General features: G+C 34.8%; 3 protein-coding genes across 3 annotated transcripts; 1 reads left to right on the forward strand and 2 right to left on the reverse strand.

Moving 5' to 3' along the window:
- Positions 1-517: 517 nt before the first annotated feature.
- On the forward strand, positions 518-1000 carry LOC100776323 (uncharacterized). The gene has a single exon (XM_003551607.4). The coding sequence runs from the start codon at positions 518-520 to the stop codon at positions 998-1000; it is 483 nt and encodes a 160-aa protein (XP_003551655.1).
- A 513-nt stretch (positions 1001-1513) lies between these two features.
- Positions 1514-6603, reverse strand: LOC100790726 (ribosomal RNA small subunit methyltransferase, chloroplastic). The gene is made up of 10 exons (XM_003552316.5): positions 6169-6603; positions 5565-5714; positions 5172-5228; positions 4560-4649; positions 3769-3864; positions 2983-3067; positions 2612-2664; positions 2407-2490; positions 2077-2187; positions 1514-1948 (listed from the first exon to the last, which is right to left on the reverse strand). The coding sequence occupies exons 1-10, from the start codon at positions 6400-6402 to the stop codon at positions 1883-1885; spliced, it is 1026 nt and encodes a 341-aa protein (XP_003552364.1). The 5' UTR covers positions 6403-6603; the 3' UTR covers positions 1514-1882.
- Positions 6604-7800: 1197 nt separating this feature from the next.
- Positions 7801-12577, reverse strand: LOC100791251 (flap endonuclease GEN-like 1). The gene is made up of 8 exons (XM_006602709.4): positions 12086-12577; positions 11231-11407; positions 10847-11017; positions 10169-10350; positions 9416-9656; positions 9110-9233; positions 8548-9014; positions 7801-8174 (listed from the first exon to the last, which is right to left on the reverse strand). The coding sequence occupies exons 1-8, from the start codon at positions 12281-12283 to the stop codon at positions 7914-7916; spliced, it is 1821 nt and encodes a 606-aa protein (XP_006602772.1). The 5' UTR covers positions 12284-12577; the 3' UTR covers positions 7801-7913.
- Between the last annotated feature and the right edge of the window lie 221 nt (positions 12578-12798).

Here is a 12798-nt window from a genome sequence, read left to right on the forward strand (position 1 = left end):
TTATTCATAATCAATTTTATCATGAGATACAAATTTTATTTCCCATCCCTAACTCTGACCCCATAGTTAATTAAGCTACACTATTCCTTATTTTTTATATTATTATTACTAATGATAATGCAGAAAAGTTAACTTTCACTCTATTTGTTTTTCATTTTTCTTGAACCAAGCAAGTTGTATTTTTATTTTTATTTTCTCTTCTTTGCACACCTAACTATTTTCTTTTACTCTATACTTTTCTCTTCACCAAACACATTGTTAGAGATGTCTAACACTGATTGAAAAAACATCCATCAATTTACATCCGACTTCGAGCAAAATAATGTCAGTAACGCCCCCAATAATGTTTTTCTTTTTTCCAAAACAAAAAACATCCTCAATTTCCGCTACTAACGCCACCAAGTACACATACAGATACACTCTTCATCTAACAACATCACCCCAACACAACACACACACCTCAATTTCGTAATTGTGTTCCCAGAAACACCCAAAACCAAAAACTTGATCTTTTCCAATGGAAGAGGCACCCCCATCAATACAAGACCTCATTTTCTCTCTTCAACAAGCCACTTTCATGGCAAAACAGTTGTTACCTTCATCCACTAATAACCCCACCCATCTCCACCAAATCCACTCCTCCCTCCACCACGCCCACCGCCACCTCTCCGTCTTCCTCGCCGCCCTCCCCTCGCCTCCTCCCGCCGCCGAGTCCTCCGCCACGGACGCCGAGCCGATGCAGGTCGAGGACGGTGGCGATGGTGATGATGAAGAGACCACTTCAAAGTGCATTATTGACAAGGTTGAGGAGAAAATGAGGCACTGCTTCATCAAGAACAAGCGCCCCAAACGGCCACTTTCGCCGTCCGCCGCCGCGGCTGCGGCGGAGAAGCGGGTTGTTTCCGAGGATGGGTTTGTGGGGAGGGTTAGTGACAGTGACTATGATCCATATGCTGTGAGGTTGAGGGCATTGGATCTTGTACACCAGTTTCATTGCTAGTGTGATCATGATCATGATGTGTTAGATATGGAAAATTATTTGTAGTTTATGGAAAAAAAATATTTTCATTTTCTTTCTAATTGAAAAATTTATCTAAACAGGACTGTAATAATATTGTTGTCAATTTTCTTAGTTAGATTCTTCTGATTTGGGATGTAGAGTTAGCTCTGGATGGATAAATTAACGAAGGGATATGCTGGTTCTTTGCAGACTTTCTGATTGTGTATAAAAATAGCATTCAGTTATCTGATTATTTTTTGCAAATTATCTTCATACACCATTTTATAGGTTAACGTAAATTATTAGTTGTAGTCAAAGATTCAAAATTCGGTGCAGAACTTGATCTTGCGGTCACGGACACTTCACAAACCTTGATGGTGCAGTTGAAATAGCAATCACAGATAAAAAATTTAAAACCTTGGTAGGTAGATGTTTATAATATTTGAACAAAATTGGAAACATATCCTCATTTTCCCTTTATAACGAGGCAAGTATTTGTTTCAGCTTCAAGAATAATAGAATGCTCTTCATTTACAGTGTAAGGTGATTGATTCAATCCAGTTATACTGCCTCTGATGGCTGTTTAACTTACAAGCTGTATATTGCACAAGGGTGTCCAGTCTAATTACATTCACAGAATGCACATAATTTAGGTTCGGAGCTGCAAACTTTTTCAGATATGAACATGCCCCTGTGCTTGAAAGATTGGTAGAAGAAAACTGCTGGAATCTTAATGTATTCCCAATTTGAATGTCATAGCATAGCTCTCCTTAAAACTTTGGTTCTCTAGGTCTGCTGCAACAAAGAGCCTTATGAATATATGAATCTCTATGGCCTTCTTCTGCTTGAGGTTGCTCTTCAATTCCACAGTAATCCAGATTGCTACTCCTTGGCAATCAAGTTATGCAACTTTACAAAATCATCCAATGTTAGTTCCTCTGGCCTTGACTGTAAACATCAGAAGTTCATGTGGGTCAGCAGAATCCTTAAGAAAAAAAATTCCAGAACTGATGAAGTTTAGTGAGGGCATAAAAATAAAAACAAATTAAAAAGAGTAGCACACACTGGTCACTTACAGTGGCTAGAAGACCTATGCTAGTTAAAGCTTCTTCGATCTCAAGTGATGTGCATATGTGCTGAAGTGACTTGCGCAGCATCTTACGCTTCTCATTGAATGCTGAATTAACCTATAAATGCATAGGACTGAAGTGTCATTGAAATGGTGGAAGAGGTTTGTAACATTATCTTGGTTAACATGAGCTGTAAGGAAGAAAACATTAACAAACGGATATCTTCAGTGGCTCAAGCATCATGGGATATGTCAGTGCGTGATACTTCAAATGAAATTAAAGATGAAGATCCCTGGAAACTCAATGCATGACAGTAAATGCTGGGAAAAGGATTACCATTGAGAAGAAGCTTTTAGTGGAAGAAACTTGGGGGTATTCTGAGGGTAGCTTCAGCTTGAATGAGACAACAGCTGCATCAACCTACACAAATATGAAAATGAGTTGTAAATTGATAATTTATAATTTATCCGTTCTCAAGTGCATTAAATCAAAATGCCACAATCAAGATCTTACAGGCACAATTAAATATCAGATCACTTACATTAGGCTGAGGGAAAAAATTGGTTCTTGGGACTTCAAGTTTGTACTCTGGATCTGAAAAGGAAAATCAGAACTACAGCATAAAACTAACCAAATTGTGGGCAATGGATAACAAAATCTCTGGTTGCATTTTGATGCATAAGTTATTCCTTAAGAAACCACATGCAAAGCAGTAAAAACAATATTTTTAGCAGCATTTACTTTATTTACAGCTCCTTGTGTCGTAAATACTAACAGAGGTTAAGGCCATGTCTGAGAGTTCAATCTTTTCTATAACTGGATCGGTTTTTGCTTTTCGTAGGAAAACTTATGATCCTTGATTGTAAAAGGATAGCTTAACATAATACTACACTCTTTGCACTACAAATGTACCTGAGTAGAAATTAACAAATACATTGATGGGACGATACTCAGGGGTCCGGAGTGATGACACTACCAAGCGCACAGCAGTCTCCTCCTGCATTGGTTTGATCTGGTTAGTAAGAACTGATCTTATATGAAGTTTCCCTTATTATTGGAAGTGTTACTTACATTCCAAAGAGGTGTTAATTTCAAAGAAAAAAGATTAAAAGAATCAAAACCTTAAAAAGGAGGCTGATACAAACTGGCTCAAAACACACTCAGTTGAAGGTGAGATATATATATAGTTATAGCCTTATCTTGTAATCGAAGAGGCTATTTTTGTGACTCAAAAGCCTCATTCCCTAGATCACAAGGCTACACCTTATCATATGCCAAAGTTCACACTTTCAAGATGAGAGCTCAAAAACGAAAAAAAAAAAGACACAGAAAACATAACATGGCCTTTGGAGTTTGGATATCTTTAACAAGTCTCTTAAGTCTCCAAGTTATACAAGTTTCACAAAGTTCTTGCGAATAAATTTGATCATTTCATAAATAATTAGGCCCTACCTTCAGCTTTCTAATTTTTAAATTTCTTTCTCCATCCTACTAAGGTATCCATGCTTGAAGCTGGTAATATTGATTAAGATGCAAAAACAATAAACATGAGAAGCACTCGAACTTCAGATCAAGTAAATGGTGGGTACTCAGTAGGGGTTGAGTGATAGGGATGGAAAAATTAGAGGTTAAGAGGAAATGAGAAAAAGTATAAAACTAAATAAATTATATAGACACTAGAGAGCTATCAATTCAAACCTGGAGCAACAGAACCACTTCTGAGAAAATGTCACCCATTGGTAGAAGTAGTTTGATCACATCTGTACTGATATTAAAGGGAATGTTGGCAACCACCTACAAACAATTAGGAATGTAATCTTGATAGTGGAAGATTCACAACAAGCATGAGCATGCTAGCATAAATATAAAGCATAAATAAAACAAGTGAACTAACCAACTACACACTGAAGTCCCCTCTGCTACCCATGCAAAGTGCAATAAGATTTCTTTTTCTTCTTTTTACAGTGATGAGTGGAGTAGAATGACAGGCTCAGTTCAACCTCCTTCATTAAGTGGTAATAGTAATATTTATTTTCAAATGATTTCTTATGACTCCAGAGGTATCTGAAAAGTTTACTATGAAAAAACTCCAGTATTGTGTCTAGAAAGACTTTGCTAAGGATTTTTTTTTTGTTCTTAGTTAATGCATCGGACCGGTGAGCTGACCTGCATAGGGATGTCTGGGCCACCAAATAGTCAGTCCACATCAAATCAGGTCCAGCCCAAATTTTGCATGGCTCAAAGTGGGCCTTCCCAAATTGACACGCCATAATTACTCAAGAACCATGAATTTTTTTAACAATATTATTATATCTATGTAGTTGTAAGGCTTAAGCTTCTAACATAATTTGAACTGTGGAGATCATAAAATCAAAGCCTTGGCAATTTTTTTCTCAAAAAACAAAATGAATAAGATGAAGCAAGCATGACTTCTAAAAGTTGGCAAATGACTAAATAATGTCTGCTAATTTAGGAAGTAGAGTCCTCACTTTTGCTTTTCTAGATTCTGGGTTTATGCTTCCAACCAATGATGACATATGAGAGCGCACATGACATTTGACAATATCCTCTGTCAAAACCTACAGTGTTTTATCAAAATGTCAAGATAAATCATAATTTATACAGCAAAACTGGTGCTGAGTTATCATAATTTTAGCATAAAAATATGACATTTGACACAGAAACTAGAAGATGAAATTTAGACAGGCAATGCTATGAACAAACTGAAGTAACAAATGAGCTGAAATATCAAGAATTATGAAAAAATTACAAGGTGTGGCATAACTTTTAAATGCAATAAGAAGAAACAGAGGGGAAAATACCACAGTAAATGTGGTTCCAGCCTCTGACTCCAAGAAGAAGGGCCAGACAAGGAGTATTAGTAATCCCAATTGTGCAATAAATGTCATGAAAGATATAATCTTGATTAGCAGTTTACGACTATAAGTAACTACATCTCAATGTGGAATGTCGTCAGCTAGTATAACTATAGTGCATATTGAGCTTCTATCTGAATTATATGGTAACTGAATTATAGCTCAATTCTTGAGAAACTTAATTTGCAATAATGCAATATAAAGTTTATTCACCATGACTTGTACCTTTAACTTTCCTGTACTTGAAAATCTTTCACTCACAAGGGCAGCCATGTGTTTATCCTGAATCACATGAAAGACACAAAAACATAAACTTGAGTTGAAGTACAAGACAACAATGAAGAATCACCACTCTAACTTACCACAAAGTTGGAAATTTTACACAAGTTACAGGGTGACCAACAAATATTTAAATTATGAAGATATAGAAATTAACAACAATGCAAACCAAAAAGACACAAACAAACTCATTTACATGCATTCACATGTGCAAACATGTACAACTAACTGGCTCGTTGTTGACAAACTGAAAAGAAACTAAGAAATCAAGGAAGGCATGAGAGTGTGAGTATTGTTGTATTAGGATTAGTTCTACAGAAGAGATGAAAACCAACAAACCTTCTCAACTGCAAGAACAAATGCTCCCGAATTTAAAAGAACATTAGTCAAGGAACCAGTTCCAGGCCCAATTTCCAACACCACATCACCTTGTTCAACACCAGCCGCACCGGCAAGTTGGTCATTTATGTCAGCATTCAACATATAATGCTACAAATTACATCAACAACCAAATCAGCAAAAACTTCAGAAGCAGATTCAGTTCACACCAAGCCCCCCAAAACAATTTCTGAGTCCAAACAAGAAAACCAAAACATAAAATCAGATTTTGGTGAGCTAAAACACAAAATCCAGATCATACCATAGCAGCCAATCACACACACCGTCTGTTCGATAACAGACCCAAAAGAAGTATTCAAAAGTTTCCCCCAAAATCATTCCAAAAACGCAACATAGACAAAATTGGATTTTAAAGTGCTACAGCTCAAAATTCAGGTCAAACCAAGCACCCCATGAACCCACCCACCCTCTGTTCGATGAAACACCCCAACGAAGCACTCCTTACAATTTCCATAAAAATACCTCAGAAACGAAGAAAAAAATGAATTTTGGAGCACTGCAACACAATGGGTCATCCCAAAATTTCTCAGAAAAAGATGGAAACCTGGCCAAGTGATTTTCTTGGGAATCTGCCTTTGGAGTTGAGAGCTTTGAGAGTGGCGTGGTAATCATCTGCGCTTCGCGTCGAAGCTCTGCTGCCTTTTTCAGCGCAAACTACGTAAGGCGTTCTTCTCCGTACGCCGGCGGTGCTATCGTGCGCCGGTTTGTGGTGGCGGTTAAGCAATGCGTGAGATATTGGCGGGAACGTTTGAAGAGAGCACAATGATGAAGGAGACATGTTTGGTTGTTCGTTACTTCCACTGTTATCTATTTTGAAACTTACCACATATATACAAATACTACAGTGTTGTCTCTTTATCCTATGTTGTTCAATTGTTTTCAAAGTTGATAGTTAGGTAAGAAAATTAAAATGACAATTGTTTGATTCGAATTGATTAAAGGTTGTTGAAGAAGATTCACAATATTCATCAACACGTGTCATATTATCTAGGTTCATATTTTACGTGAAGAAAACCAAGTTGTTCATACCTTGGGTGGAATACAGTTATCAGATATTTTTCCATGTTTTTGAGGTAGTGCCTGATTTTATTTGTGCAAATTTAGTTTGTGCCTGATTTTTTTATTACTTGTTTCCGTAGTCATAAAATCTCATGTTCCTTACATATTAGTCTCAGTGGTACTTTATAAACATTGCATCCAAAATTATTTCCGCAAAATTAAAGAAGCCTAAGTGAGCTAGACTATCAGAAATTGAAAGAATGTGTTTGGATGGGAAAAAAATTAAAATTTTAAGAATTTCAAATACTTCAATTGAAATTCTTTTATTTTTAAAATTTTGTGTTTGGATAAAAAAAATTAAAATTATGAGTAAAAAAAAATGAATGAAAAAAGAAGATATGATTCGTGTGCTAGTTATATGTGTTGCTCCCTACATTTATAATTTAAATTTCTCAATTTTTAGAAGGAAATTGAAATTTCATATTTTTCATTTTTTAAAATTCCAAAATTTTAAATTTTTCACAAAAAAAATCCAAATAATGAATTCTAGATTACAGACATTCAAATTCTCTGATAAATTATTTTTTTCAATTAAAATTCTCTATCCAAACGTATTCTATAGACACCAAAAATTGAGGGGCTGATATTTTTCCCTTTCCCAATTAACATTCCTAGAAGTTTCTTAGAGATTTATTTTTATTACCTGTTTGGTAGTCATAAAGTCAATGATACTTTATGCGCATTGCATCCAAAATTCATTTACGCAAAATTGAAGAAGCAAAAGTAAGCTAGAGCATCACAAATTGAAGAAGCATAAATGAATATAAATAACAGAAATTGATCGGGCTGCTATTTTTTCCTTTCCCAATTTTCTTCTATTTGCTCCAAAAAATTTAAATGAGAACAAAATTGATTTTAAATAAGGCCAAATTGAACACATTTAGAAAAATAAAAGATCTAGTTTAATCTTTTAAAAATAAAGGACATAATTGATCTACTTTTTAAAAAAGAGACCTAATTGAACCTTAAAATAATAAGAGGAATAAAGTAATTTAACCAACATTTTTTAATGCTCACATATTCATCAGTTGGATAACTCAAAAATCTAGAAATTCGAAAAAAAGAAAACTATATACTAAACTATATTATGTTAAATATATACGACTGCAAACTTATATTATGTTAAATATATACTCACTGACCTGTATTCAACCGTAACAAAATTATAAGGTCAATACAACTCTATAGTCACTAAGTCAGTAGATATCATAACTCAAGCATATATACATACTAATCAAACAAAAGGCGACGCCTCACAGATTTTGGAATCTTATCAGGACTTGACATTTTCCTTTTCATTTTTGAGCCCTCATTGCCTTGACTATCAGCAATCTTGGATGACTCTCCTCCTCCTTGTTTTGATTGACGATGTTTAACTTTGGTTGATGGGTAGAACTCTGTAATGTTTAGCTGAATACTTCTTGAGTTTGGTGATGGTGATTTTTCATTTTCTTGAGATCTTGATGTTGAGTTCTTTCTTCTTTTCAGTTCCTGCAAATTTCAAGCACCAACCATTTCTTGATAATTAATTATATAAATGTATTCAAGGTAAAATGATAAAAAGAATTCTAAAAGTATTTGAAATGTGACTAATCAATTAGTCACTCTTTTAACATTGATAAAGAGCAACGTGGATAGTTGACCCTGAACATATTTTACTAATACTACTTTTTCTATAATTTCCCTGTGATAATTTGAATCTCTTCTACCAACTGCTACAATTATTATACTAAAATCCTTACATACTTCTCAGATTCAGTTTCAAATTCTTAAATGTAACCAAGATTGAGATAACAAAAATTAGGATGCGTGGATATTAAAATGACAAAGCTTAAACAAAGGGTAGATGGGAAATAATAAACACCTGGTCTTGCCAAAACCTTTTGACTTCTGCTGGAAAAGCAGCACCTACAAGGTCCATATTTTCATCTGTAAGCAGAAAACGACACCCACTGTCTTCATGAATCTCTGGAACATCACAGTCATCCAGTAGATCCACCGTTTCATCAAGCTCTATTATAGCATCCTGTTGCACACTTGATTCCTTCAATGGAACTTTACAGGAAATGTTAACCCCTGCATGTTTCCACTTGACCACAAAAAATTGGTATCCATATCTCATCTTGACACGTTCTATGGAATCAAACTGATATTGCCCAAATAACATAGTCTCTTCTGTAGTTGTTGTCATATCTCTCAAAAAGATGGTTGACATCATAGGAAACATCATCCGTCGAACGTAAGCTGGTTCCCAATGCTGATGGAAGTTTAAAAAATCAATCAGCATCTCAATATTCGGTTTTCCCCATACAATGTGTGGGCCATCACTTGCTGCAGAGGTATAAATATAGTATGAGTGACAATACAATAAAACACATAACCAACCCTAACAGAGTATATCATTTTCAAATTACCAGAAAACTAACCATTGTCATTGCACAAATACATATCAATGATTTCATTCTTGGGAAAGTTTGGCTCCTCTGCAATCTTGTGACAAATTTTTGTGTGCCAATTTTTCAGTCTTTTTTTCTCCTTATGTTTCCTATTCTGCCAATCAAATGTTATTAAGTGTTATTGGAAATTATAAAAAGGAATAATTTTACAGCAAATTATATTTTTGAGGTACAACATGTTAACAACATTTAATTCAACTAGAAGTGAAACAACAAATTTAAAACCAAAAAAAGTGACATGGCTTTCTGAAATACTTTCTGATTGTAAGGTCATACCATATCACAGGAGAAGCAATCACATTTAAAATCCTCTGGTTTTCTCTGGCAACCTTCATCAGCCTTTGTGACACAAAATTCACAGGGAAATTTCATATGATCTTTTTTGCTGCCTGGATGCCCACAGAGTGAACAGTGAGATTGTTTTCTATTTAGGGAGTTCCCATCCATATCCATATCATCCTCAAATTTAATGAAGATGGGAATTTGTGAAGTATTCCCTTTGCCTATCTCATGTAATCTGCATTATAGCTCATTGTCAGATTGTCAAGTCTCACTTTACTACCACTATTTCATTTATAAACAGAAAGGCCAACATATAAATTAAAGGTTTAATGAAATGGATAGACATCCCTTGAGCTTGTTAAATATTACAATAGTAACTTCTTGGAGAAATTTGCTCCTCCCCCCCCCCCCCCCAAAAAAAAAAAAAAATATCAATTTTCTTCAACCTCCTAAAAATTCTCATTCTTAACTCAAATCAATTTTTGTCAAGTTTCCATTAAATTTCTTGCTTCTAAATTTTAAAAATGATTTCATGTCCCAATTCAATCATATGTCCCCAAATATTAGGATAGAAAAATAATAATTTGAGGGTTTTAAGTAATGCGTAATTAGCTCAAAAAAAAACTTGAGATACCAAAGTTGTGCAATCCAAACTAGAGGGAGAAAAAGTAAAATTAAGCCAACCATTCCATAACATTTAAATATTTCAGATGATATATATGTTTTATCACATTGAAAGATTCATACCTATTCAATATATCTTCTTCACTAAAAGCCTTAACAAAACGAAGTGCAGTATCAAGCCCAATCCCTCGAACACCCTTTATATCATGATCATTTCCAACCAAAAGAGAGATAGCTATTAAGTGTTTCCTCTTCAATCCAAGTCCAGCTTCAATATCAGACATATTGTAGCATTCAAATGGTTCCTGCATGCAATGAATTTCTCAAAATTGAAAAAATATAATGGAAAAGCAAGTGAGCAATTCATTTTATAATATGACCAGTTGAGGAAGAAGAAGCAAGGGGTACATGAAGTGCCTTTGATAGATATCATAAATTTAATTTTAAACTATATCAGTAAAGATAATCATGAGTTTGTAACAAGTATGCAGGCTATGAAAAGTCAAAATTAAAGTGATCAGCCAATATATGTATCAAGTTTCATTTTTTTTTTATATCGGCAAGTGTTAGTTGTTAATTTAGTTAGTTAGGGGATTTGAACCCACAACATCTCCTCCCTCCCTTCTCCCATCAAGGCAACCTTATAACCCCTATGTATCAAGTTTCATGATACCATTTAATAAGGACTAAGCAAAGATAGATGCAAGAACTGTATTCAAATGGATAAATCATATTTAAAATAATAAATTGCCAAGAGATGAAATGAAATATAAAGAAAATACAATGAAGATGGTCACTTACTTTGAAGTTGGGACAGAAACATTTTATAATGCAGTTGGCCCCAAAGAGGAATGCATCACTGTCGGCTGTGATGCAAGCATCTACATGACCTTCACTATTTAATTGAGCACAGAGTGATTCAGCCTCTCCTTTAGCCTTTAGCACAGGCATTCCAAGTAGTTCAACCAGTTCCTATCACCGGAGAACAGGTAACTATCAGAAAACAAATACGACAAACCTGCATCCATATCTAAAAACTAAAGAAGTGTTCTTGGTATAAGATATATAAGTAAGCACTAAGAAAGCAAATTTGGAATAATGCACGTGTGTAGCAGAAAAATGTCAAAATAGAATTGGCAGAATAGTTTCAAGTTGATGGTAATCAAGGTAAAGCAAATGTCGCACCACACATTTTTGAACATGACTTGAAAACATGTGGTTCCTCTCAGCTGAAACACCTTCTTCAGGCACCGGCAAGCTAGCCAATTCAATGCCAGAAGACCGGAAATATCTCACAATCCTGGCCCGTGATTTTAACGGTGATGGAGTCCCATCAACAATGAACACCGGAAGTGCTCCAAACTACAAGAAACAACATTTCATCATTATCAAACACCACGTCCATCCTTTCTTTAACCATTCCATATCCAACATAACATAACATACAAGATATCAAAAATAAACGAAACACTAATTTAGATTAACCCCCATCACAATGAATGACACTCCAATCAAATACTAACAATAAGGATTGTGTATCCTCTCCAGTCTCTTTGTGTGTATCTCTCTCCTGCTGGAAATTTCCAACATTAGAGAGGAACCACAATCTAACAAGTACATTAAGTCTGCAACAAAAATAAAAGGAACACTAATTTAGATTACCCCCATTCACAATGAATGACAATCAAATCCAATACTACCAATAAGTACATTAAGTCTAAATCATTAAACCATAATCGGTGTTTTTTTTATGTTTACAATAACGGTAATAGGGGTTGAAGGTTTGAAACTGAGACCTCATGCAAACTACTTAAATCCCTGGTCACTAGGCCGACCCTAATGGGTTAAACTTTTACTCGAGAATCATACTCAACAACCAAGCAGAACCAAAAAAGGTAATAACACAATAATTTGATTAAACCAACCAATTAATCTCAATTTTTCCCTTATTCAATCAAAAGGGTCCTAAAAAAAAACACAAAATCTTCCTTTAGCCAAAAAGTTCCCTAAATTTCTATCACATTTTCTAGGGTATAGAACCTTGGAGAAAAGATTGATGGTGCGGAAGAAGGTAAGCCTTAGATGGGGGTTTCTGACATGCGTGGCCTTGATGGCATTCTCGTGCTGAACAATCCAGAACGAAAGGTCCACTGCAACTCGCTTGTTCCTCAAGAAATCAAAACCCTCTTTGCGCGCATAGGGCTTTAGCAGGTCCCAGAAATTACCACCAACCCCCATTTGGTTTCTTCTGCTTAATCACGAAAGAGGGTACTAAAATACATTGTCAAATTTTAATCTTTTTCTTCTTCTGAAACGCAGTGGACTGAAAGAGTTGTTCTAGGTTTTGGTGTTTGGAAGAAAACGAAGTTTGTGTTTTTTTTTTTTTTAGGAGAGAACGGGATAATGAAAATATAGCCGTTGGGTTTCCTACCGTTACGGTTGGTTGAAAGTGAAATTTCAAAAGCCCATTGGGCTCAGTACTGTTCACTTTTGTTTTGTGGGGGCAAAAATATTACATGGTTTATTTAATATAATCTGTTTTTATTTGAGGTATGGTTTGACCTTTTTAAAAAAAGTTTAAATTAGATGTCAAAGAAAAATTTTAATTTATATGCATTATCAATGTAAATAAATTTACGCTCTCAATGAATCAAGAATCATTGTTGATTTAATTTTTAAGATTATTATTCTTAAAGTCCACAAATAATACATTGCATTTAGTTCATATTTTATTCTTTTTAAAAAAATAAGAT

Source organism: Glycine max, chromosome 18 (assembly GCF_000004515.6).
Source record: "Glycine max cultivar Williams 82 chromosome 18, Glycine_max_v4.0, whole genome shotgun sequence".
Classification (NCBI taxonomy): domain Eukaryota; kingdom Viridiplantae; phylum Streptophyta; class Magnoliopsida; order Fabales; family Fabaceae; genus Glycine; species Glycine max.

What these genes read in the sequence shown, in the direction of transcription:
- LOC100776323 (XM_003551607.4), top strand. Translation starts at nt 518, where the DNA reads ATGGAAGAGGCACCCCCATCAATACAAGACCTCATTTTCTCTCTTCAA.
- LOC100790726 (XM_003552316.5), bottom strand. Translation starts at nt 6,402, where the DNA reads ATGTCTCCTTCATCATTGTGCTCTCTTCAAACGTTCCCGCCAATATCT. An exon ending in ATTTTTTCCCTCAGCCTAAT is followed by an intron (nt 2,491 to 2,611) that starts GTAAGTGATCTG and finishes ATATTTGTGTAG; the next exon opens with GTTGATGCAGCTGTTGTCTC. An exon ending in CTAAAAGCTTCTTCTCAATG is followed by an intron (nt 2,188 to 2,406) that starts GTAATCCTTTTC and finishes ATGCATTTATAG; the next exon opens with GTTAATTCAGCATTCAATGA.
- LOC100791251 (XM_006602709.4), bottom strand. Translation starts at nt 12,283, where the DNA reads ATGGGGGTTGGTGGTAATTTCTGGGACCTGCTAAAGCCCTATGCGCGC. An exon ending in GTCATGTTCAAAAATGTGTG is followed by an intron (nt 11,018 to 11,230) that starts GTGCGACATTTG and finishes CTCCGGTGATAG; the next exon opens with GAACTGGTTGAACTACTTGG. An exon ending in GTATTTGTGCAATGACAATG is followed by an intron (nt 9,015 to 9,109) that starts GTTAGTTTTCTG and finishes ATACCTCTGCAG; the next exon opens with CAAGTGATGGCCCACACATT.